General features: G+C 58.1%; 1 protein-coding gene across 4 annotated transcripts in view; it reads right to left on the bottom strand.

Annotated features, from left to right (window-relative positions):
- Window positions 1–962: 962 nt before the first annotated feature.
- Window positions 963–26,321, bottom strand: part of OSBP2 (oxysterol binding protein 2) — an 87,064-nt gene continuing 61,705 nt past the window's right edge. For 3 of the 4 annotated variants that reach the window (XM_056504373.1, XM_056504376.1, XM_056504377.1), the window contains 11 exons: window positions 18,783–18,978; window positions 15,791–15,911; window positions 15,235–15,301; window positions 14,797–14,964; window positions 11,619–11,864; window positions 9,275–9,395; window positions 8,414–8,517; window positions 8,086–8,181; window positions 7,653–7,837; window positions 4,871–5,091; window positions 963–3,735 (listed from right to left, as the gene is read on the bottom strand). In XM_056504373.1, the coding sequence (XP_056360348.1) occupies window positions 3,593–3,735; window positions 4,871–5,091; window positions 7,653–7,837; window positions 8,086–8,181; window positions 8,414–8,517; window positions 9,275–9,395; window positions 11,619–11,864; window positions 14,797–14,964; window positions 15,235–15,301; window positions 15,791–15,911; window positions 18,783–18,978 (1,668 nt within the window). In that variant the 3' untranslated portion in view covers window positions 963–3,592. The remainder of the gene's footprint in view (window positions 3,736–4,870; window positions 5,092–7,652; window positions 7,838–8,085; window positions 8,182–8,413; window positions 8,518–9,274; window positions 9,396–11,618; window positions 11,865–14,796; window positions 14,965–15,234; window positions 15,302–15,790; window positions 15,912–18,782; window positions 18,979–26,321) is intronic. The other variant, XM_056504375.1, reaches the window with a different exon arrangement.

The raw sequence follows: 26,321 nt of genomic DNA, 5'->3' as shown, positions 1-26,321 counted from the left end.
CTCCAGCGGGGCCGGGCAGGGCAGGAACCACCCAAAGAGCTGCACGCTGGGATGGAGGAATGGGGCAAGTCCGTGCCGGGGCAAAGGTGAGCTGGGCCAGGTGTGCCGGGCCAGGTGTGCCGGGTCAGGGCTCAGTGAAGGCAGTGAGACCGACACAGCCCAGCCCAGCCCAGCCCAGCCCAGCCCAGCCCAGCCCAGCCCGGCCCTGCCAACTCCGGAGCCGCGGTGCCAGCGGGTGATGGAGCCCGGGGGTTGTTTGTCCTGCCCGGGGGTTGTTTGTCCTTAAAACCGGGACATGGGCCCCGGAGCTGTCCCCGGGAGCTGTGCCCAGCACACAGAGGGGTCCCAGTGCCGGGTCCCCCCAGAGCAGCCCCGACTCACCTGGGGCCGGCGGACGAGGGTGGTTTGTGAGCAGGCAGAGCCGGGCGGGCAGGGCTGTGTGTCCGTGTGTCCCTGGTGTCCCTGGTGTCCCTGGTGTCCCTGTCTCCCGGCAACCCCCGCAGGACGGGTCTCAGCCTGCCCGCTCCGCCCGGACCCCGCTCCGGCTGCCCCGGCTCCTCCCCGCCATCCCCGGCAGTCTCCGTGCCCCACCGGCTGTTCCTCATTCCCTGTCTCTGGGCCTGCACATCTCCACTCCAATCATCTCCCCTCCCGGCCCCTCTCCGTCCCTGGTTCTCCTCCTTCAAGCTGTTGCTCCCAGATAATCTCCTTCCGTGCCCCTGCCTTGGACACCCCCTGCCCTTGGACACCTCCCCTCCTGCCCCTCAAACCACCCTCCCCGCACCATCTCCTCCCCTTGGCAACTTCTCCCCCGGGTGTTTGTCCCTCCCTGAGCCAGCATTTCCCTTCGGGCAGCCTCCTGCTCTGAGCAGCACGCCCTGGATCTCCTCCTTCCAGGATCCCTCCCCGAGCTCCTCCAGGACCTGCAGCCCCGGAGCCAGTGACCATCTCGGCACCACAGCTTCTAAAACTCCCGAATCCAAGTTTTATTTCCGTGTAGGAGAAGAGGGATCACTCACAATATATTATTGTTCAAAAAGAAAATACATTCAACAGCATTTATAGTGGAATGACATTAAAATCCTCGAGGAGGAACAGAAGGACCAGGAGATGGTGCTCTGGTTAAGTGCTGCTGATAAGATGATCTCTGGAAGATGGAGCATTTTTTTCCATTAGCCTAAAATCCAGGGGATTCCTGGGTTGGGGTGCTCCTTGTGGAGCTGTGCAGGGTCTGTGATAGGGGCTCCCACACAGCAGAGCCCAGCAGGACCCTCGGTGCCAGCGCCTGGGGAGCAGCATCCCCTCCCTGCCCTGCCCCAGCTGGGAACACTCCAATCCAGCCGGGAACAGCCTGTGCTGGAGCCTCCCCCTGCTCCAGGCTCCCAGTGACCCTTGCATTGACACAGCAAAAAGGAGAATAAGGCATTCTGAGAGCTCCAGTTCAGCCCTCGGGGACGAATCCCCCGGGACACTCCGGAGCTGCCACAGCCCGAGGCAGCAGCAGCAGGGACCAGAGGGCAGCACACCTGGGGCCAGCTCTGCACAGGCCACATCCCAGCCTGCATCATTTCACATCAGCTTCCCGAGCCAGGGCAAAGCTCCAGGAAGGAGTGAACACTCGGGAGCAGCTGCTGCAACTCCTGGGACACTGGGAAGCAGTGGGAGCATCCCACTCCCAGGAATGCCTAGTGCTGCTCCTCCAGCCCCTAACACACGGTTTCCAGGTGGGAATGCCTCTGGAACACCTTTTCCACGCTACAGAATCCAGCTTTGGAGCAAAGTGACTTCCCTGCAGTGGCAATCATTCCATCACTATCAGCTCGGGGACGAGCCGAGGGGAATCGTACTCGTGCTGTAAAAACTCAGACAGACACTTCTGTCTTCATCATTTTACATCTATTGTGTACCATAGAAATTTAAGCAAAATAATTTTATATATATTTATATATATATATATGTATAAATTAGAAGCAAATAAATAAGATGCAAGGGTGCAGTGAGAGCAGTGGGGGCTGCCCTGGTGACGCCGGCCGGGACTGTCACTGTGGGATCACAGGAATGGAAGTGCTGGAAGCTGAGCAGGAGTGATGGATGAGGAACCTGATTGCATAAGTGTCCCGTGTGCAGCCTGGAAATTCCAGTTACCATTGCCTCAAGATTCGTTATTGCTAATTAATTCCCACTGGGTGTGACAGGCCCAGCTCGGAGGCAGGGTCAGTGTGATATGATGGAGAGCCAGAGGAGGAGACAGCAAAAACGAGATCCAGCAGGGCCAGCGCACGTCTCCAGGTGTTCCCTGGCCCAGCAGATCCCATCTCTGGGATGCTGCCACCTCCTGCTTCCCCTCAGTGCTCCCAGTCCTCACCTGTCTCCAGCAGTGCCCACTTCTCCCAGTGCACCCAGGGCCAGGCAGGGTGATGGCACCCAGGAGGGTTGAGGGGGCCTGAAAAACTGCAGCTGCTCCAGGGAGAGCCCAGGATGAGGGAGGAGAGGGCTGGCAGCTGGGAGCAGCTGCTGGGATGCAGGGACCCTCCAGCCTCAGCCTGTGGCCAGGCTTGTGTGGCTGAACGGGACCAAGGCTCCATCCCAGCAGCACCATGGCACCTCTGCCCTCCTCTCCCTGTGGCACCTCTGCCCTCCTCTCCCTGTGGCACCTCTGCCCTCCTCTCCCTGTGGCACCTCTCCCCTCCTCTCCCTGTGGCACCAGGCACAGCTCAGCAGGGAGACACCGAAGGAGAAGCTGGGATTGAGACCCAGCCCCTGTGTACAGGGACATGGAGCCAGGAGCATCACTGGGATGAAAACTCTTCCCTGCATCAGCCTGGCATTCCAGCCTTGCTGGGGCCATTTCCCCCTTTGGACGTGGTTGCAGGAAAACCAAAGCAAACCTCACTCAAACACTCCCACACGACACAGACAGGCCCAAGCTTTGCCTGAACACATCAGACTGTGGGGAAGCACCTCCAACGCTCTTGAAAAGAACAAAAACCAGGTCAAAACCCCCAAAGTCACCATCCCACTTGGTGTTACTGGGATGACTGGGCACTGTGGAACCTCCAGGATCAAGTGCCACCACGCTCCTGGGCACAGCTTTCCAAGCAGAGTTGTTTGTGTCCGTCCTTGAAGGAAACCTGAACCAGGAGCAGGATTTGTTTTTTTAAAAAAATAATTCCATCAAGTCCACACAGAAATGGGGTCCCAAAAAAAACCAAAAAAAAAATAAAAATGGCAAAGAGAAGAGCTCACACAAGCACAGCATTCCCACATCCTGGACATCTTTGGAAGTCGACGTCTCGGCCGGCAGAGCTGAGACAGAGATGAGCATCCTAAACCCAACCCAGCTCCACGTGTCCTCACTCCTAAGCAGGCTCTGCAAAAGCCATCATTAAAAACAAAACCAAACCCCAAAAAAAAAAAAAAAAAAAAAAAAAAAAAGGGTGCTATTTATTAGTGCATAAAAAAATAGGTTTGGAATCCCTGTGCTGTCGGCCCGCAGGACGCTGGCAGCGTGTCCTCCTGTCCCTCGGGCTGTGCCGTGTCCCAGGTGTCCCAGAGGTGTCCCAGGTGTCCCAGGTGTCCCTGGAGCAGGGGCTCAGAAGATGTCAGGGCACAGGCTCCAGTCCTGCCTGTCCTTGGCCTCCCAGTAGCCGCCCTTGTAGACGCAGAGCAGCTCCCCGGTGAGCGCGTCCGCCTTGCGCTCGAACCACAGCGGGGTGTACCCCTCGTAGTCCTTCCCTGGGGGCACAGCAGGCTCAGGGGGCTCCCCACACACAGCCCTGCAGCCCCTCAGCTGCCCCAGCAGCTGGGATGTCTGTCCCCAGGGCTCAGGGACTGATCTGAGCCCAGCCCTGCTGTGGTCATGAGTGCCAACAGGGCTGGTCTCCAGGGGGACAGTGATGGCCAGGACACGATGACCAGCAAGGTGAAGTGGCCAACAGCCCTCCCTGCCAGAGCCCACTGCCCCAAAAATCCAACCAACCCCCACAAGTGACCCAAACCCACCCACAAGAATCCCCCAGAGCCACCTCCCCTTGCAGGGTCTTGCAAAACCATCTCACAGCAAGGGCAGCACACTCCCTGCATCCTGAACCATCCTGAGCCATCCCGAACCATCCCAAATCATCCTGAACCATCCCAGAGCACAGTCCCTGCATCCTGAACCATCCTGAACCATCCCAAACCATCCTGAACCATCCCAAACCATCCTGAACCATCCCACAGCACATTCCCTGCATCCTGAACCATCCTGAGCCATCCCAAACCATCCCAAATCATCCTGAACCATCCCAGAGCACAGTCCCTGCATCCTGAACCATCCTGAACCATCCCAAAACATCCTGAACCATCGTGAACCACCCTGGAGCACCCTGAATCATCCTGGAGCACCCTGGACCATCCCAAACCACCCTGAACCACCCTGGGCCACCCTAAATCATCCTGAACCACCCTAAACCATCCCAAACCACCCTGAACCACCCTGGGCCATCTCGAACCACCCTGAACCACCCTGGAGCACCCTGAACCACCCTGGAGCACCCTGAATCATCCCGAACCACCCTGAACCACCCTGAACCACCCTGGAGCACCCTGAATCATCCTGGAGCACCCTGAACCATCCCAAACCACCCTGAACCATCCCGAACCACCCTGGGCCATCCCAAACCACCCTGAACCATCCTGGACCACCCTGGAGCACCCTGGACCATCCTGAACCACCCTGGAGCATCCTGGACCACCCTGAACCACCCCAAACCACCCTGGGCCACCCTGAACCACCCTGGAGCTCCCTGAACCACCCTGGGCCACCCTGAACCATCCTGAACCACCCTGAACCACCCTGGCCCACCCTGGAGCACCCCGGAGCGCTCACCCTCCTCCAGGGCCTCGGCAGCCTCGGCCTCCCTGCGCCGGCGCACGGCTCTCTGCTTCTCCTCCAGCCGCTGCTTCTCGGCGTTGGCCTCGTCCCAGCGGCCGCTCTCCATGAGCCGCTGGTCGGGCCGCAGGCGGCTGTCGGTGGGAGCCACGCGCTCCTCGGGCTCGTTCAGCGTCAGCGCCAGCGCCGAGAAGAAATACATGTTCTCTGCGTTGTCCCTGGGAGAGAGGCTGCTCAGCACGGGTGGGGCAGCACGCTGCCAGGGCACTGCCCCACTGACCCACTGACCCACTGCTGCTGCACAGACTGCCAGGGCACTGCCCCACTGCCCCACTGCTGCTGCACACACTGCCAGGGCACTGCCCCACTGACCCACTGACCCACTGCTGCTCTGCCAGGGCACTGCCCCACTGACCCACTGCTGCTGGGCTCTGCCAGGGCACTGACCCACTGACCCACTGCTGCTCTGCCAGGGCACTGACCCACTGACCCACTGCTGCTGCACAGACTGCCAGGGCACTGCCCCACTGACCCACTGACCCACTGACCCACTGCTGCTGCACAGACTGCCAGGGCACTGCCCCACTGACCCACTGCTGCTGCACACACTGCCAGGGCACTGCCCCACTGCCCCACTGCTGCTGCACACACTGCCAGGGCACTGCCCCACTGCCCCACTGCTGCTGCACAGACTGCCAGGGCACTGCCCCACTGCCCCACTGCTGCTGGGCTCTGCCAGGGCACTGCCCCACTGACCCACTGCTGCTCTGCCAGGGCACTGACCCACTGCCCCACTGCTGCTGCACAGACTGCCAGGGCACTGACCCACTGACCCACTGCCCCACTGCTGCTGCACACGCTGCCAGGGCACTGACCCACTGCTGCTGGGCTCTGCCAGGGCACTGCCCCACTGCCCCACTGCCCCACTGCTGCTGGGCTCTGCCAGGGCACTGCCCCACTGACCCACTGCTGCTCTGCCAGGGCACTGCCCCACTGACCCACTGCTGCTGCACACACTGCCAGGGCACTGCCCCACTGACCCACTGCCCCACTGACCCACTGCTGCTGCACACACTGCCAGGGCACTGCCCCACTGACCCACTGACCCACTGCTGCTGGGCTCTGCCAGGGCACTGCCCCACTGACCCACTGCCCCACTGACCCACTGCTGCTGCACACGCTGCCAGGGCACTGCCCCACTGCCCCACTGCTGCTGCACAGACTGCCAGGGCACTGACCCACTGCTACTGGGCTCTGCCAGGGCACTGACCCACTGCCCCACTGACCCACTGCTGCTGTGTGTGCTGTGCCACCACTGCCCCACTGCCGCTGCACACACTGCCAGGGCACTGCCCTACTGACCCACTGCCCCACTGCTGCTGCACAGACTGCCAGGGCACTGACCCACTGCCCCCACTGCCCCACTGCTGCTGCACACACTGCCAGGGCACTGACCCACTGCTGCTGGGCTCTGCCAGGGCACTGCCCCACTGCCCCACTGCCCCCCTGTGTGTGCTGTGCCACCCCACTGACCCACTGTTGCTGTGCCGGCCCTGCTGGGATCAGCTCTGGAACCCTCCTGACAGCAGAGCCTGGAGGGGCTGCAGCGTGTCCAGGGAAGGGAACAGAGCTGGGGAAGGGGCTGAGCCCCAGCAGAGGCTGAGGGAGCTGGGAAGGGGCTCAGCCTGGAGAAAAGGAGGCTCAGGGGCCCTTGTGGCTCTGCACAACTCCGTGCCAGGAGGGGACAGCCGGGGGGTCGGGCTGTGCTCCCAGGGAACAAAGAGGAAATGGCCTCATGTTGCACCACAGGTGTTTTAAATTGGATATTAAGGAAAATTCCTTCCTGGAAAGGGTGGTCAGGCGTTGGAACAGGCTGCCCAGACCACTGGTGGAGTCCCCATCCCAACAGAATATCCCCAAAGCAGAGATTGCTTTGGTGCTCCCAGGGCTCAGGGACTGATTTGAGCCCAGCCCTGCTGTGCTCATGAGTGCCAAGGGAGGACTGGTCTCCATGGGGACAAATCACTGGGACATGATGACCAGGGACACAATGACCTCAACAGCCCTCCCTGCCCAACCAGGACCCCACAAGTGCCCCAAACCCACCCACAAGAGTCCCCAAAGCCACCCTGCCCTTCCAGGGACCTACTGTCCCACCTCAGAAAAAGCCACTCAGCCCCACAAGTCCTCAGGCCTGGGAATTGAGGCTCCCATTCCACAAGGCTCTGGGAAATCCCATCCCCATCCTCATCCCATCCCAGTGATCCTGATCCCATCCAATCCCATCCCATTCCATCCTCATCCCCATCCCATCCCCATCCCAGTGATCCCATCCCATTATCCCACCCCATCCCCTCCCCATCTCATTATCCCCTCCCCATCCCCATGATCCCATCCCCATCCTCATGTGGCTCCAGTGATCCCATCCCAGTGATCCTGATCCCATCCAATCCCATCCCATCCCCATCCCAGTGATCCCATCCCATTATCCCACCCCATCCCCTCCCCATCCCATTATTCCCTCCCCATCCCATCCCCATCCTCATGATCCCATCCCCATCCCATCCCAGTGATCCCATCCCCATTCCATTATCCCATTATCCCATCCCCTCCCCATCCCCATCCCATTATCTTATCCCATCCCATCCCATCCCATCCCATCCTACCCCCATTCCATTCCCACCCCACCCCACTCTGCTGTCCCATCCCCTCCCCTTCCCATCCCATTATCCCATCCCATCCCACCCCATGATCCCACGATCCCACCCCAGGGACTCACGGCAGGGGGTATTTCCTCCACAGGACCTTTGGGGACAGTGTCTGGTACACAGTTTTCTGCTTGCCCTCGCTGCTGGTGCTGCCATGGCTGCTGTGGATGATCTTGGAGCACTCCATCTTCTCATCCCACGTGCCAGACATGACATAGTGGGCTTTGCCCTCGGCATCACTCACCACCCCTGTCACCTGCCAGGGGGACACGGCTCTGCTGGGCTCTGGGAATGCCCAGGAGGACAGCACAGCCCCCAGGTGCCAGGTGGGTGTCCAACCCACCAAAGCCCAGCCAGGTGTGAGTGCTGCAGCTCCAGCACATCCAAAGCACAGTGCCAGCCAGCCCTCCCTGGTGACCCTCAGCCCCATGCTGGGCTCACCCAGGGGCACTGCAGGAGCCAGGTGGGACCCCTGAGGGAGCAGAGCCCCTGCTGGACACTCACCTTGCGGGGAACATCCCTGGAGAAGTAGCTGTAGGGGGTAAATTTCAGCTGGCATTTATCTTTGGACTTATGGTTAACAATCTCTATTTCACCAGACTGGATAGAAGACAGAACCACAGCAGGGAGAGACAGAGCAGGTGTGTGTTAGTGCAGGTACCAGTAACCCCAGGGGCTGCTCCCCTCACCAGCCACCCCCACCTGCTGGCTGGGGAAGAGCCAGGGAAGGTTCCAGAAGCCTTTCCCAGCCCTGCAGGGAAGCAGCAGCATGCAGCCCAGGAGGGCAGTGCCCCTCCAGCCCCAGGGCCAGGCACACCTGTCCCCCACCCACCTGGTCGATCCAGAGCTTGCCCACGATGATGTTGTGCACAGTGGAGGTGACTTTCCTCCAGACATAGTGATTCCCACTGGAGTGGAACTCCAGGTGGATGGCTCCTGCAGAGACAGGGATGATCTGATGCTCCCCAGAGCCCAGCACTGTGCTCATCCCTCCCCTGCATCCCCCAGCCTGGATTCATCCCCCCTCAGTGTGCTCCAGGGAGGGAGGTACAGCTCCTGCCAGGCCCTCTGCCAGAGCACTCATGCTAAAAGCAGCTCAGAAATGTGCTGCCTGGTGGATTCAGGCACTGGCACCACTCTGCCCAGCCCAGGGACAGGCAAAAGGAAAATAAAATGCTGGAAGGAGGCAGCTTATTGCACTTGACTGGCAGGGAGAGGGTTAAAACAGGCAGCAAGTTAACTTTGAATAAAAGTTAAAGAGAAATCAGCTCCTGGGCAAGCAGGGTATTTCCAAAGGAAAGGAGTCTTTGCAGCTGGCATCATTCCCACTTCCAGGGCAGACAGGTTATTGTTGGATCATTGGATCAGGACACAAAGCTGGGCTCCTTAATTGCCTGGGGTGGAATTCCCAGAGCCCCAGGGGATTCTGTGTGTCCCAGGTGAGCCCCAGGAATTCCCAGAGCCCCAGGGGATTCTGTGTGTCCCAGGTGAACCCCAGGAATTCCCAGAGCCCCAGGGGATTCCCTGTGCCCCAGGTGAACCCCAGGGATTCCCAGAGTCCCAGGGGATTCCCTGTGCCCCAGGTGAACCCCAGGAGTCCCCAAGGGCTAAGGAAGCAGTTTCTTTCATGCTGGGTTTTGCAGGAGCAGTGCAAGGCCATCAACCCCAGACAACCCCAGAAGCCACCACCTACCCAGTGGCATGATGGAGAGGTATTTGCCCCTGAACTTGCTGGCAATGGTGATCTCCTGCCACAGTGTCCACCCTCTCCTGGAGTACACGTGGTGGGCAGCTGCAGGGGGGTGGTGGCTCACCTGGGGACAGGACACACAGGACATCAGGACACACAGGACACATCAGGACACATCAGGACACACAGGACACACAGGACACAGCCCCCAGAGCCCAGCACTAGGGATACTGCAGGCTCTGGACACCCCAGCCTCCCCCTGGGACCCCCCATGGTGCCCTGGCAGCACAGGGAGACACACCAGGAGCCTGCCAGGATTTGCTAAGGCTCATTTCAAAGCGTAATGAGCAACCACTGCTGAGAGACCCTGCTGTTTTGTGATCCCAGGATCACAGCCCTGCTTCCCTTGGACCCTGCCTGAGAAACCTGGATGTGCTGGCACTCCAGTGGAACAGCAACTGGGAAATCCCAGAGGACACAGAGCTGTCCAAAACACACAGCAGGACTTTGGTTTTTCCCTCCCACACACACCAGGCTGGAAAAGTGGACACAGCATCCTAAATCCTGAGAGTGACTTATTGCCCAAAACCAAGGTGGGAGCAGGAATATCCCAGGGATACCTGTCCTCAGGCAGGCTCTCAGCTGGTGGCACAGCCTGGCCACCATCCAGAGCTCCAGGATGATTTCCTGCTGTAATTACAGGCTGAGCACCCCGAGCTCTGGATTACACACCAGGCAGGGCCAAGGCCTCACCATCAAATCCCAGTCACCAGCAGCAGGAAATCCTATTTGGGTAACTGGATTTCAGGCACTGGATTATCACTGCTTGGCTGGGTGTGCTGGTGGGCTGAGCAGCACAGGCAGCACCCAAGGAAAATTCAGAGCACTGGGAAAGAAGTCACATGGTGAAGGGTTTGGAATTGGAGGTTTTTATGGCATAGCAATAGGTATGGGACAAGAGGGAGGATTTTGGGTGCTGTCTCTTTTGGTGTCCTTCCTCCTCCTTCTCCAGGGGTTTCTGGTAGTTTTTGGTTGGACAGTCAGTGCTGCACTGAGGGACAGGGGAATTTGATTACTGGGTTAACAGTATAAACAATACAGGTGTTAATTCTCTATTGGACTGTTTAGCTTTAAGAGACCCTGCAGCAGCTGGATCTGTCTCCACTTTGCTCACTTCTAGCTGGTGGCTAGAGGTGCTGCTGAACTTTGTGAACTTTTGATAAAATTTAATAAACAACCAAGCCTGAATATGAGACAATCCATTTCCTCTGTGTGTTGTTTAATCCTGGCTCTGAGTGAAGACAGAAGAGACTCCAGACAAGTTAAACCACTGATGCAGTGGTGCCAACACCAGCCCTGTCACACAGCAGGATGAGCCCAGGCAGCCCCAGAAGTTACACCCCTGATTAGGTGCTGCACACACCCCCAGCAGCCCCAGAATTCACATCCCTGATGCAGTCAGTGCTGCACACACCCCCAGCAGCCCCAGAATTCAAATCCCTGATGAAATTATGCACACACCCCCCAGCAGCCCCAGAAGTTACACCCCTGATGAAATGCTGCACAGCCCCAGCAGCCCCAGAATTCAAACCCCTGATGAAATGCTGAACACACCCCCAGCATCCCAGCAGTTACACCCCTGATGAAATGCTGCACACCCCCAGCAGCCAAACCCCTGATGCAGTCAGTGCTGCACACCCCCAGCAGTCACACCCCAGATTAGGTGCACACCCCCAGCACCCCAGAATTCACACCCCAGACTGGGTTGCCCCCCAGAATTCACACCCCAGATTAGGTGCACATCCCCAGAATTCACACCCCAGGCTAGGTGCCACCCCAGAATTCACACCCCAGATTAGGTGCACATCCCCAGAATTCACACCCCAGGCTAGGTGCCACCCCAGAATTCACACCCCAGATTAGGTGCACATCCCCAGAATTCACACCCCAGGCTAGGTGCCACCCCAGAATTCACACCCCAGATTAGGTGCACATCCCCAGAATTCACACCCCAGACTAGGTGCCCACCCCAGAATTCACACCCCAGGCTAGGTGCCCACCCCAGAATTCACACCCCAGACTAGGTGCCCACCCCAGAATTCACACCCCAGGCTAGGTGCACCCCCCCAGAATTCACACCCCAGGCTAGGTGCACCCCCCCAGAATTCACACCCCAGATTAGGTGCCCACCCCCAGCAGCCCCAGAATTCACACCCTAGGCTAGGTGCACACCCCAGACTGGGTGCACCCCAGAATTCACACCCCAGACTGGGTGCACCCCCAGAATTCACACCCCAGAATGGGTGCACACCCCAGGCTAGCCGCACCCCCAGCAGCCCCGCCCCACCTGCTCACACAGCGATCGGAAGCCCAGCTCCTCCAGCCGGTCCAGCTCGTAGGTTTCCCCCAGCAGGGGGTTGAAGGGCTTGGCAGTTCTGTGCACCGTGGTGGAGTAGGAGGACACGGAGAAGGCGGCCACAAAGCACATCTGCTCCGTGGAGCTCTCGCACTTGACTGCCTTGTCCAGCAGCTCGTGGTACTCCAGGTCCTCGGTCAGCCGCTGCAGCATGGACAGGGGCTCGTTGAAATTCACCTGCAGGGAGAGAGCAGGAGGGATCTGCTGCAGGAGATGGAACAGAGGGATCCTGCAAATATGAACGCTCAGATTCTGGGAATGTAGAAACCGTGAATGAAATGGAAATGACAGCCACGTTTGAGATGCCAAGCCTTAGTTACTGAATAGCCATGAAACAATGGGATGGGCCCTGAAGGAAATCCCCTCTTGATTGAACAATGCCCTTGGCCAGAGAACAACTCCACAGGGCACAAAAGATTTGTCAGGGTCCAAAGATTAGATCTTAGAGTTTAGAATGTAACGCACCATGCTAATATAAGGATTCCTATAGGCTGCATGTAAATGCTGTAGAATTTGTATCTTGTGTTAGATTGGTTAGCAGAAATCAGAATATTCATGATGGAAAGAGATTTACTGTATTACAAAAGGGAAGTCGGTCTCTTTTTACTCTCTTTACTCTCTCTCTCTCTCCCTCCTCCCTTTTATCTCTTTATCCTGCTCTGGGGCTGTGCTGGGCAGCCCCTAACAGGCTCTTTTATAATAAACTGCCACTGTAGCCTTTAGTTTTAAGTTTTGTCCCACACATCTACCCCCGACACAAAGATCCTGCAGGATCCCCAAGAGGCACCAGCAAGGCCAAAGGAAAGGGAGTGTGTGCTCTGCTTGGCAGCACCAAGGTGTGGGATAATCAGGGATCACCCCAAAATGAGCCTCAGCAATGAGACCAGCCCCCTCCAGCCACAGGACAGGGACGTGCTGCCCTCATCACCTCCAGGGAAAGCCATCCCTGTGCCCAGAAAACCTGGAAAAGATCCATTCTGGGGTCTCCAGCCCCATCACAACACCTTAGCTTTCACTCTGAAAATACTGAAATTAAAAAATAACTGAAAACAAGACAGAGCCGTGTCTTTTTAACTTCAGCTCAAAACAAAGAAATGTATTTTAAGAGGAGCAGATGGTTGAAGAACAGCTTCTGTAAGTCAAGTTAAATATTTCATAGTAGAAAAAAACAAACTCCAGATTCCAGGATTTAGCTTTTTAGAGATTCTCCACTCAGGGATTTAACCTGTAAGTGGCAGGGATCTTACAGCATCAGAGAAACAGAGAGCTGGGGAGAAAAAGCAGCATCAAATGCACATAAAGAGCAAATGACCTGGGATAAATCTCAGGAGAGGTGCAGAGAACAAAGCCAGCAGCTGCACCCTCAGCACTACTCAGGCAACAGGGAGCAAAACCCTTCCATGGGGGAAGAAGATGAATCCACCCAAATTCCAAATTCCTGCAGCTGTTTTCCTCCTTTTCAGTGCTGCAGGTTTGTTCCTCCAGAGGGAAAATCAAGGAGCTGCTTGCACAAGAGCTCTGTCAGCCCATCACATCCCCAGGAGGGGATCTCAGAAGACCTCAGAGTATCTCAGAAATGCTCTCAGTTCATCAGGAATCTCCCCAGAGAATGTCCACGTGCTGGTGGGGTGGATCCTGGTGCATCTCTGACAGGACCTTCCTTCTCATTTCACAGTGACTGTGGGATGCTTCAGGATTTCACAGAATCCCATTCAAGCCCATCCAGTCCCACAGGCAGGGACACCTCCCACTGTCCCAGGCTGCTCCAAGCCTTGGACAACTCCAGGGATCCAGGGGCAGCCACAGCTTCTCTGTGCCAGGGCCTCAGACCCTCATGAGGAACAATTTTTTCTTTAAATATTTAATCTAAACCTCCTCTGCTCCACCCTGCCCTCAGGTTTGGACTCAAGCAGCTCCCAGGATGATTTGATTGATAGGAGAAGTACAAATTTCTCTCTCTAGGCACCAGCAGCTTCTAGGATTTCACATCCTGAGCTTATTCCTGTGCCCATCACACCATGATCTGCTGCAGAACTGGATGGTGCTGGGCTGTCCATCCCAGCTGGAAACAGCACAAGGAAGAGACAGCTCATCACTCTCAGCCAGAGCTCTGAGCCCTCACTCAGGCTCCCTTTGAAGAGACAAAACACAACCAATTCAGCATCCCAGCCTCTTGTTCTTTACCCAGCAGAGGATGGAGCAGGAATATGGCTCCATGTGAGGGGCTGCTCCACACAGAGCCCCAGCAAACCCTTTCTGGCCAGACAGAGCTCTGCCCCCAGGGCTGAACCATCAGCACCCAAAACCCACCCCAGCACCTCCTTCACCAAGAAGCTGCTCTGTAAGGAAAATGAGCCCCTGGGGTGGAACCCAGCCCTGCCCTGGTCCTGTCCTGGACCACACTGGGGAAAACATCACCAGCAACAGGGTCCCTTCTTCATGAATCCTCAGGGATTCACAGAGCCCTGCCTCCCTCCCTGCCTCTGCAATGGCTGGATGTGCACAGGACACTTGGGCAATGGCCCCTCTGCTCCAGCTTGCCCTGGAGCCAGTCCAGAGAGGCCATGGAGCCAGGCTGGGAGAGCTGGGGGTGCTCACCTGGAGAGGAGAAGGATCCAGGGAGAGCTCAGAGCCCCTGCCAGGGCCTGAAGGGGCCCCAGGAGAGCTGGAGAGGGACTGGGGACAAGGGATGGAGGGACAGGACACAGGGAATGGCTCCCACTGCCAGAGGGCAGGGCTGGGTGGGATATTGGGCAGGAATTGTTCCCTGGGAGGGTGGGGATGGAATTCCCAGAGCAGCTGTGGCTGCCCCTGGATCCCTGGAATGTCCAAGGCCAGCAGCCTGGGACAGTGGAAGGTGTCCCTGCCCATGGGGGTGGGACTGGATGAGCTTTAAGGTCCTTTCCCACCCAAGCCATCCAGAATTCCATGATAAGCATGCAGCAGCTGCAGAGGGCTCTTCCAGCACAAAACCCAGCCCCTGGTGACAATCTCCTGTCCCTGCCTGGGGCTGCAGTGCCACCACAGCACCCAGAGCTGTGACCCAGAGCCAGGAGTGCCCAGCCACAGCCCAGTGCCAGCCCTGGCTGCCAGGGACACCCAGACTCACAGGCATGGGGATCTTGGAGAGCTCCTTGCCAATGCAGTTCTTCATGATGCTCCAGAGGTTAAGGCTGTAGTTGGGTTTGTCGGGAATGCGACTCCTCCTCCTCCTCCTGGGCAGCAGGTCCCTGCCCGGGGTCTCACTGTAGCTGCTCTGGTTGGAGCTCTCAAAGACCTGTGCAAGCAACAGGAGGAACCAGCTTTAGGCTGGACTCAACCAGACCCAGCAGGAACAGCAACCACAGCTCAGGAGACACCTGGGGAGCGCTGCTGGAACAACTGTCCCCGAACCTTCCTGCTTCCCTCGTGGAATGCTGAGGATGCTGATGCCTGCTGACATCTGCCCCCACCACAGAGCCCCTGGACCCAGCTGGAGGGTCCCTTCACAACCATCCTGGCTCCAGCCCAGCAGGAGCAGCCCTCCCACTCTGCCCAGCCAACTCACACTGTCCTCCAGGTTCCAGTCCTCGGGGTGGCCCTCGCTGGCCCCGCTCAGGTTGCTGCCTGACCGCCTGGGGGAGGGAACAGCAGCTGCTGGCACAGGGCAGGGCAGGGCACACCACCCCACAGCACCTCCCTGCACCCCCCCAGATGGCTGCCAGGAAAGAAAAGGGGCTGTGCATGGTGTCAGGAGGGGGTTCTAAGGATGCTCCAGAAGGGATTCTCAGCTGCAGCCCTGGGGGCACAGGGATATTCTGCTGTGTCACCAAGCCTGGTGATGTGACCGTGGGTCAGACCACAGGTTCCTCCAGCCCAGATGTCCATGGAGGAATAAGAGCAGGTGACAGCAGACAGAGGGCAGGGTTTGATGGGGTATTGGGAAGGAATTCTTCCCTGGGAGGGTGGGGAGGCCCTGGCACAGGGTGCCCAAGCAGCTGTGGCTGCAGTGCCCAAGGCCAGGCTGGACAGGGGCCACAGCCACAGAGGGGGCCCATGGGAGGGGCTGCTGCAGGAGAAGCAGCTGCTCCCAGCCCTCCCCACTCCCAGGCAGGCAGGGGTACCTGTGGTGCTTGGGGTCTGCAGTTACAGTGATAAAAGCTGGGGCATCCTCCATGGCATCAAAGTACTCTGTCTCCTCATCTTCATCACTGGCCTCTCCTTTGGCAGACTGCACACTCCCTGCTACCACAGAGACTGTGAGATCTGTGCTGCTGTCCCCTGCAGAGCAGGACCTGTCCCCAGAGCCCCCCTGTGTCCCCTCCTGCTGGCTCCTTCACAGCCTGACCCTCCTCTGCATCCCACTGCACACCCGAGGATGCTGTACTGATTTCCAGCTGCTGGAAACAGGGATGTGCCCTGCTCCAAAACCTGCCAAAGCCAGAGCAGCCCCAAAATGTCCCCAGGGTGACCCTGCCACACCCAAGAGAATGTCCCCAGGGTGACACGGGCGTGCCCTCCCGTGCTGGCTGATCCAGCACCGCCCCTGCTCCGGGAAATCTGCTTTGTATCAAAGCAGGAAAACAAAGCCACGTGTTTCAGGTGATGCCGGGAGAGGATTCCCAGCCCCGCATTCCCAAACATTCCGTGGCTGCGGTGGGAGGGAGGGAGGGATGGCTGAGCCCCGGGGCTGCTTCCCTGCCAATCCCAATCCCATTCCCTCCCAATCCCATTCCCAATCCCAATCCCATTCCCATTTCCATTCCCTGCCAATCCCAATCCCATTCCCATTTCCATTCCCTGCCAATCCCAATCCCATTCCCAATCCCAATCCCACTCCCATTTCCATTCCCTGCCAATCCCAATCCCACTCCCATTTCCATTCCCTGCCAATCCCAATCCCACTCCCTGCCAATCCCAATCCCACTCCCATTTCCATTCCCTGCCAATCCCAATCCCAATCCCAATCCCAATCCCTTTCCCATTCCCTGCCTCTCTCCCCCTCTGCAGAGCAGCAGGGTCACACCTCAGGCAGGTTTGTGCCTGTGCCAGCTGCACCTCAGGGTTGTTGTGGCTGTGAAATCCCTGGGATTACATCAAGCCCAGCCATTCTCCCAGCACACCTGTGTCCCCAGGTGTCACATCCATAGAGCTGCTAAACCCCTCCAGGGATGGGGACACAGCAGGACAACCCTTTCCATGAAGAAATATTCCCCAGCATCCAAACTAAACCTCTGCTGAGGCCAGAGAGGAACGAGGGCATCAACATCACCCCCCTCCAGAGCCACTGCTCCCTCCCTCCAGTCTGACTTTCTTTAAAAATAAAACCCAGCACCATTAGCAGTTTTTGTGGCTGTAACTAATGCTTCCCTGGGGGAAGGACATTTGGCAAGAATCTGCAAAGCTGTTGGATCTTATTGCAAAGGAGCCCTGGCTGTTCCACTGTCACCCCAGGCTGCCAGCTCAGTAGTGCCAGGGGACCCTGAGCCTTCTCCCCGTGCCATGCTGCCCTCCAGCACCTGGAAATGTGCCCACCCATAATGGTTAAAGCTCCCAAAACAGCCTGGAATAGCATCACCTGGGGACACAGCCCTCTCTGAATCTGAATTTGGGGACATCCCAGTCCCCAAGCAAGGACAATTAGGAATAATTATGGTGTGATGGGATCCATTAAAAAAATACCATGGGGATGCCTTGGGCATCCTTCCCACTGCTGGCAGCAGCCAGACAGAATGCCCTGATCCACCCCAGAGGGGGGATTCCTGAGCAGCCCCCTCCCATCCCAGGGCTCCCCAAGGAGCTGTGTCCCATCCCAGGGGTCCCTGAGTGGAACACCCTGATCCATCTGGGAGGGCCCTGAGCAGCCCTGGCCGATCCCAGGAGCCCCCAAGCTGTGGTCACATCCGGGGGATCCCTGAGCAGTCCTGTCCCATCCTGGGGACCCCTGAGCAGCCCTGTTCCATCCCAGGGACCCCTGAGCAGCCCTGTTCCATCCCAGGGATGCCCAAACAGCCCTGTCCCATCCCAGGATCCCTGAGCAGCCCCATCCTATCCCAGGATCCCAGAACAGCCCCACCCCACCCCAGTGACCCCCAGCAACCCCATCCCACCTCAGGATCCCATCCCATCCCCTCCCAGGCACCCCCAGCAGCCCCATCTCACACCAGGATCTCAGAACAGCCCCATCCCACCCCAGAATCCCATCCCATCCCATTCCCACCCAGGCTCCCATATCATTCCCCCCCCAGGATCCCATCCCTGTATCCCATCCCAGGATCCCATCCCAGGATCCTATCCCCTCCCAGGCACCCCCAGCAGCCCCGTCCCACCCCAGACACCCCCAGCAGCCCCATTCCCCACCCAGGATCCCATCCCATCCCATCCCAGGATCCCATCCCTGTATCCCATCCCACTCCATCCCATCCCATCCCAAGGATCCCATCCCAGGATCCCATCCCATTCCTCCCAGGATCCCATCCTGTCCCATCCCAGGATCCCATCCCATTCCCCCCAGGATCCCATCCCGTCCCATCCCAGGATCCCATCCCATCCAATTCCCCCCCAGGATCCCATCCCATTCCCCCCAGGATCCCATCCCATCCAATTCCCCCCCAGGATCCCATCCCAGGATCCCATCCCAGGATCCCATCCCATCCCATCCCAGGATCCTATCCTATCCCAGGATCCCATCCTATCCCAGGATCCCATCCCATCCCATCCCATGCCCCCTAGGATCCCATCCCAGTATCCCATCCCATCCCATGCCATACCCCCCCAGGATCCCATCCCATGATCCCATCCCAGGATCCCATCCCAGGATCCCATCCCATCCAATTCCCCCCAGGATCCCATCCCATCCAATTCCCCCCAGGATCCTATCCCATCCCATGCCATACCCCCCCAGGATCCCATCCCATGATCCCATCCCGGGATCCCATCCCATGATCCCATCCCGGGATCCCATCCCATGATCCCATCCCGGGATCCCATTATCCCAGGATCCCAGTATCCCAGTATCCCATGATCCCATCCCATGATCCCATCCCATGATCCCATCCCATGATCCCATTATCCCATTATCCCAGTATCCCCCCATCCCCGCCCCGCCGCGCTCACCCTTGCCGGCGCCGCTGCCGGCGCTGCCCGTGCCCAGCCCCGGCGCCCCGCGGCAGGCTCTCTCCAGGCTGTTGTGCTGCTTGGCCAGCTGCTCGATGGTCTCCTCCAGCCGGGAGCGCTGCTCCCGCTCATGCTGCAGCAGCCGCTGCCATCGCCGGCTGTGGCTCTCGGCCAGCTCCAGGAAATCGCGGCAGGCCTGCGGGAAGGGCCGGCTCAGCGCCCTGCTCCTCCCCGGGAGTGCTGCACCAGCTCCAGAGCCCTGCTCCGGCCCCATCGGCCACCCAGGAGGTGGCTGCAGCACCGACACAGCCTGTCCTCCAGCCCACTGTGTCCTCAGGAGCCCAGGCTGGGCTCTCACAGCCCCTGAGTCCCCAAATTCAGCAAATAAGGAAAAGCGGTGCCTGGGGTGACAGCCACAGGCAGGAGAGGATCACAGAATCATGGAATGGTTTGGGCGGGAAGAGAAATAAAGATCGTCCAGTTCCATGGGCAGGGACACCTCCCACTGTCCCAGACTGCTCCAAGCCCTGTCCAACCTGGCCTTGGGCAGTGCCAGGGATCCAGGGGCAGCCACAGCTGCTCTGGGCTACTCAATCCCTGTGCTCCAGAGAGGCAGAGAGGAAGGATGCCCAGCTCCTCCCAGAGCTGCACAGCACAGGGCACAGTCTAGGGCACAGCTCAGGGCACAGCACAGGGCACAGCACAGGGCACAGCACAGGGCACACAGCCCAGCACAGGACCTGGCCTGGCCCCTGCAACACACCCACGATGGCCAGAACCCCCCATTCCCGCCCAGGACACCCCCAGCCACAGGACCCACCCACCCACCGGGCACAGGGAGTGCTCCAAGTGAAGCCTTGCAGTACACACAGCATCCCCACCCTGTGCCACCAGGCAGGGCACAGCTGGGACACACAGCCCAGGCTGGCAGGAGCACCCCTTGGTGCCAGCCCCCTCCCAAAGCCCCCCAGGACGGGCAGCACCCAGCCCCAGCTGTGCCAGAGTCCCAGCAGGAGATTTCCAGGAGCAGGACACTGCTGGCTGTCCCACACTGCTCACCCCAGACAATGCTCTCACAGCACAGCCCTGCCCTCACAGCTCTATTTTTGGGTTCTTTTCCATCCTGAGTTCCCGTGGCCTCGCTGCTTCCGCTGCCATCAGCCCCACGTGCAGCTGAGCACGGAGGCAGGGCTGCTCCTCCCACCCCAAATCTCTGCCAGATGCAGCACACTGGACTTCTTCTTGTGTTTCAAAGTAGGAAAACAGGATTTTTATGGATACTCTCCAGGAGCTGGCAACGTGAAGGGAAATCAACTGTGCTTGTGTAACTCCCTGTCGTACCAAGGAAGTCCAAGGGATAAGTGCTAACTGAAAAACTCAAACCTATTCAAAGCAGAGAGTTTTGGATGTCTGACAGACTTCCAGCATTCCCAGGACTTGCTTATTTTCTGTCTGCAGCTATTTGGACTCCACAGATGAGTCATCCAGCTCTTGGCTTGGTTACTCAGCATTTGGGCTGCAGGTGGCACCTGAGGATCGAGGTAACTCCTGGTCAAGCAGAAGATTCAGGGTTTCAGCTTCCATGACTTGCTCTGACTTTACCAGGATTTGTCCAAGAAAAGCTCCAATTCATCACTTCTTCATCAAACCTTTCCTTTGGACAGGAGCAGGATTTGAGACTCATCCAGGGAAAGAAGCTTTTCCTTTGAGGTTTTGCTTCACAACCACCTGGAACATGGAGGGACCAGACCCTACATGTGTCCCCTCCATCACCCCTTGGATGCTTTTCCCTCTGAAGGTAGGGAGGGCTCAGGATCCTGTCCCCCCAAAATCCTGGCTGTACTTCCATCTTACACGTGTTCAAAACTGGGATCAGCTCTGGAACCCTCCTGACAGCAGAGCCCTGGAGGGCAGGGACAGAGCTGGGGAAGGGGCTGAGCCCCAGCAGAGGCTGAGGGAGCTGGGAAGGGGCTCAGCCTGGAGAAAAGGAGGCTCAGGGGCCCTTGTGGCTCTGCACAGCTCCCTGCCAGGAGGGGACAGCCGGGGGGGTCGGGCTGTGGGAACAGGAACAGGGACAGGAGGAGAGGGAACGGCCTCAGGCTGGGCCAGGGGAGGCTCAGGGGGGATTTTGGGGAAGTTTCTTCACAGAAAGGGTGACCAGGCACTGGCACACAGCCCAGGGCAGGGTAGCTGCCCATCCCTGGAGGGATTTCCCAGCCGTGTGGCACCTGGAGACAGGCACAGTGCTGGGGAATGGTTGCACTCGATGCTCTCAGAGGGCCACACCACATCCCACATTCTCAGGCCATGCTTTTACCTCCTCCTCTGGAAGCAACTCAGCTCTTCCCCACCCCAAAATCCTTCTGGGGACCCTGCCCTGGCCCTTCCCAGTGCCACCATCCTGGGCCAGCCACTGGCTCTGTGTGTCCCAGGGATGCACTGGGCTAAGAGGATGGAACCAGGGCAAGCCATGGGATATGGCCATGACCTCCCCATCCCAGCACAGCTCATGATCTGCTCCAAAGGTCCAGCTCCACAGGCAGCAGGCACAGAAATGCCCAGTTTGGTACCTAGGGTGGGAATTGCTGGCTGCTCCCAGCTCAGGGTCTGAGCACTTTAAACAAGATCACCTGTAATTATCCCACTGCAATTAACCACTGGAAGGAAGGCTGGAAGTGTAACAGAGAATCAGGGGGAAAGGAAGTAATTACAGAGGAGCCACAGAGAGGCAGGACTGAGAGCTGGGAGGAGAACTTGCTCCAGCAAGTAAAACAGCAGGTAACACCTGGGAATGTCCCATCCCAAAGCTTCAAGGAGGATTCCATGCTGTATCCCAAAGGGAAATCTGCGCCACTGGGCTTCATTTACAGCCATATCAAAAAATCCAAGTGATGAAGAATGGTTGTCAGCATTGCAGAGCACGAGGGGTTTTGGGCAGAGGAGCAGGATAATCCTCATGAGCCCACAGAGCTCAGGGGTCAGGGCAATGCATCCCACAATGGTGTCCATGTGGATTTAGGAGCTGGGGTATGTACAGGGATTATTCCCTGGTTTTTGAAAGGCTGTAGGGGCTCCTCTCAGCAGCCTCTTCCTCTGTAATTCAGACAATACCTTGATCCAAACCAGATCAAAGGATCCAGGACAACCCAAACAACAATCATGTTTGCTCCTTGTGATGTCAAGGGTGGAGAGGGGAGGATATCCTGCAAGAGGGATCTGCCAAACTCAGCCCCCATGGCTGCCACCAGCAGCCAAGAAAATAAAACTGATTAATTTGGGTTTACACCCCCTACAGCCAGACAGTGCCAGGTTCCACAGGGATGCTCACTGGAGGTGGGAGCAGCACCAAACAGGGATCAGGGGATGTTTTCTCACAATCTCTGTCAAATGAGCCAAAACTCTTCCCTGTGTGGAACAAGGGCTGCAGGGCACTGGGGCAAGGAGCTCAGACAGGAATATCCCAGCTCACCACTCATTCCAAGCATTAATCCCTTACTTTAGTGCTCCCAAGGTACAAACCATCCCAGCCACTGAGCAGGAGCAATACCTCGAAATCCAGCTTATAAAATCCTCATGGAGAGGTGGCTAAATTTAGCTCCAGCTGAACTTGCTCAGGGATGTAAGCAGGACTCAGACAGATCCACAGGAGGCTGGCACAGGGACAGGACAGTGGGATTGTAAAACACACCCAAAGGAGAGCACAGAGCCCAGGCTGAAGCTTGGAAGTAGAGGAGAAGTGATCCCCCAGTGAGCTGCAGGGCTGAGGAGGCCTTGGGAGGCACCTCCCTGCTCAAGGCTGTCCCAGGATCCCTCCTCTGGAGAGGGGAGAAGAGGGAAGGGCAGAGGATGCTGTGCCCATGCCCACGTGCCTCTCATCCCATCAGGAGACTGGGTGTATCCTTCACAGCATCCAAACTGCTGCCTCCTGCTCACAGAGGGCCAGGAGAGACAGAACATGAGCTGGATTTTGCCCCAAGGCCAGAGCTGGATCAAATCCTGAAGTTCTGCAGTTCAGACAGGGCTGGAGAGCAGCAGCCAGGCTCACAGGTCACCAGTGACCAGAGAGCAAAGCAAGCTCCCTCCATGTGCAGCCCCTGACCTCAGGGAAGCCCAGTGTTACCTGCAGCCATGTGGAGGAGGGACAGAGGTGGGTTCTCTTCCTCTCCATGGCTGGAAAAACTTGTGGTCAGTCCTAATCCAGCACTGGCCGATGTAAATCCCAGCCACGACAGGGAGGCACGGCCAAGGTGGCCAAAAGAGATGGAAAAACACCACCGAGGTTCCTGCAAATTGCCGTGGAGAAGAGGCAAAGTGCCATCGAGATCCTGCCCAGCAGCAGGAGGCAAAACTTGGTGCCATCATCTCTGTGGTCCCTCCCTGAGCCCAGCAGCTGCCGCTGCCAAGGGCGTATTTAACACCTTTCACACGTTTGTCACGGCAAATATCCCAATTTCACAGCTTGTTGCTGGCTAATGGGAACGTCCTTAACAGCCCCCAGGTTGTTCAGGCAACGGGAACAATCACCCGAGGTCACCCGTGTCCTTGCAAGGTGCTGGTGACACACACCCGCGGGATCTCTGCTGCCCCAGTGGAGCAGTCAAAACCGGATGGAAGGAGCAAAGAGATGAGGTTAATTAGCTTGAAAGGGTAAATGATCACAGCAAGGCCTGCCAGACTTAATCATGGAATGCCTTGGCTGGAAGGGACCTTAAAGCTCATTTTGCCTCATCTCCCAGCCATGGGCAGGGACACCTCCCACCATCCCAGGCTGCTCCAAGCCCTGTCCAGCCTGGCCTCGGGCACTGCCAGGGATCCAGGGGCAGCCACAGCTGCTCTGGGCACCTCCCAGGGAACAGTTTCTGCCACAGGGTGAGCACCTGTGGGGCAGCCCCAGCACAGCTGAGCATTCCCAGTCTGCAGCACAACGCTGATGGATGCCGAGGGAACATGCTCACACCTGCAGTCCCAGGGGATCAGCCACACAAATCCAACCTTTGGGCAGGAAAAAACCAGCAGGAAGTGCCTGCTGCCGTGGGACCAACACCTCCTGCTCCTCAAGGACGGGACAAGGACCACTTCATGGCTCAGGAGTGACACGAGAGGAGATGAGGCAGATGTGTTCACTCATCTCCTTTTCCTGAATCACAGAGCAGGAGCTGTCACTGCACTCAGCAGGGGCAGAGCTCTGCTTTGAGTGCCTGCCTGGGAGATAAGTGCTCCCTTCCTTCCTGGAGCCATCAAAAGCCTGGGACACAGCTGGCTGCTGCTGCACAACAGCCCCCGAGGGAAGGGCTCTGAGCACAGCACAAAACCAGTCACAGCATCGTGGGCTGGCTGGGGAGGGACCCTGGAGCTGCCTCGTTCCACCCCCTCCATGGGAATGAGACCCACTCAGTGCTCTGAGCCCTTCAACACTGCCAGGGATGGGGCTGAAGCCATTTGGGTTCAGAGCAGTGAGACACAGTCACAACCTGCCACTGCACCCTGGAAGGGTTAACTTGTCCTTCCTCCCCCCCAAAAAAAAACTCTGAGCAGCAAGGAAAGGGGAATTATAAGGGTAGAGCCAACCTGAATCTCAAATCATCCCCCACACAGTCAGATGGGCAGCAAGACATGGTCTGAGTGTGATCATTGCTCGACAGTGATGGGGCCAGGGCCAAGCCACATCAACACAACCTGTAAAATGGCTGTCCCAGATCCTTGGAGTGACCCTCAGCCAGCATCCCAGGTGGGGAGAGCTGGGCTGAGCTTCAGCAGGTTCTGACACCCTGAGAAACCCAGGTGACATGGTTCAACACAAAAAAATCATCCCATTCCCTCTGCATCCATGGGTGCTACAAAGAAGCACAGACATGGAGAAGATCCTTAGTGACCCAACAGGAAAGGAGAAGACACCAGAGCAGGCTCCAGCCCACCCTCAGTGCCACTGACAGCAGCTCAGCCAGACCCCCAGTGCTTGAACAAGGTGCTCCCAAAATCCCTGACAGTCCCAGACCTTGTGCCCCAACAGTGCCTGCTTCTCTCTGGGGTTCATGGATTCCCTGGGAGTCAGAGATGGCCATGATGGAGATGCCCAAGACTGAGAAATCTGGGATAGGGATGTCCACAATGGAGACACCCACACTGTGGTGGGGCCAGATCCTGCCTCCTGGTTGTGAATCTGGGAATTTTTCCACCTTACCATGTTATTTTGGGCCACCTGCCTAAAGGGCACGGACACACCAGTGTTCCAAGCAGACCCACCCTCTCAGGGCTGAGCTCACCCTGAAGCACTGGGGCTGGCACAGCACCCAGACCCACCTGCAGCACCCCTGGCAGTGCCTGGAATTCCCCCCGTGCAGCAAAGAGGGGATTAGTGGGAAACAGTGGCAAATCCAGCAGGCTGGCTGTGCTAAGAGCTCTAATCCCAGCCCCACACGGCTCCAGGAGGAGGAATCACAGAACCAGCAGCACCTGGTCAGCGTGGCTCTGGGAAGGGGAACCAGCCAACACTGCCCAGGGGTTACACACCAAGGCAATGCCAGCCTGGAGTGTGCCACAGCAAGGATCTGGGTCTGGTTTCTGGTGGGAAAACACAAAGGAATTTGCTGGGTACTCGGGGGTGCTGACACTTCCACCCCAAACCTCAGTGAGCAACACCCAGCAGCCTCCACTGGCCATGCCAGAGGGTGCCAAGGACATGCTGGAACCAGTATAGAAAACATCCTGGGAGCTGAGACTGTGCTGGGACTCCTGCTGCAGAGTGGCCAGCCCAGAACTGTGTCCCTGCAGGGCATCCCTGCTCTCCTCCAGCCAGGAAAAGTCTCTCACCTGCCTGCACAGCCACCTGTGCCAAGAATCCCCTCCCAGGGAAGCTCCCAGCACTGGCTCCTTCCCTGCAGGGAGGTACCTCCAGGTGGCTGCTGCACATCCTTCATTCTGGTTGCTTGCCCAAGCCCCCAACCCAGCCCAGCAGTGGGGGACCCTCCCAGGGTGTGCACAGGAGGAGAGCAGCTCCAATCTGCACTCCAGGCCCCGGGAGCCCTGGTGCTGGTGTGCCCAGAGAGCTCTGTCCTGCTGATGGCTCCCAGGATGACAGATTTCCTGGGGCTCTATCCCCTGATGGAGCAGCTCCCAGGCTGGAGGAGCATCTGTCCAAGCACTCGGCAGCAGGAGCAGCTGGCACTGCCCGTGGGATCTGCAGGAGCTGCCTGGATTGTCCCTGGCACTCAGCCTTGTGCAAACCTCCCCATGCTGAGAGGAGCATCCCCCTCATCTCCCAGTGCCACAACTTCTTCCAGGGTAAATCCACAGGACAGCAGAGCTGCCATTCCACTGCTTTTCCTTCAGCAGGAGTGAAGCATCTCGGGGCAGCAGCCCAGGGAAGAGCAACCACGGCCCACAGGGACCAGCCAGCAATGCTCTGAGAGTGCCTCCCCACAGCCCCAGCCTGCCCCAGCCTCCAGGCAGGGTGAGGGCTGCCAGGAGCATCCCTGGGCACAGGTGATGGGCTGGGCTGGCTCTGGGCTCAGCAGAGCAGCTGCTCAGCCCCAGGCCCTG

Source organism: Oenanthe melanoleuca, chromosome 15 (assembly GCF_029582105.1).
Source record: "Oenanthe melanoleuca isolate GR-GAL-2019-014 chromosome 15, OMel1.0, whole genome shotgun sequence".
NCBI lineage: Eukaryota > Metazoa > Chordata > Aves > Passeriformes > Muscicapidae > Oenanthe > Oenanthe melanoleuca.
The sequence above is the reverse complement of the archived record's forward strand: the minus strand, read 5'-3'. Positions and strand labels throughout refer to the sequence as shown.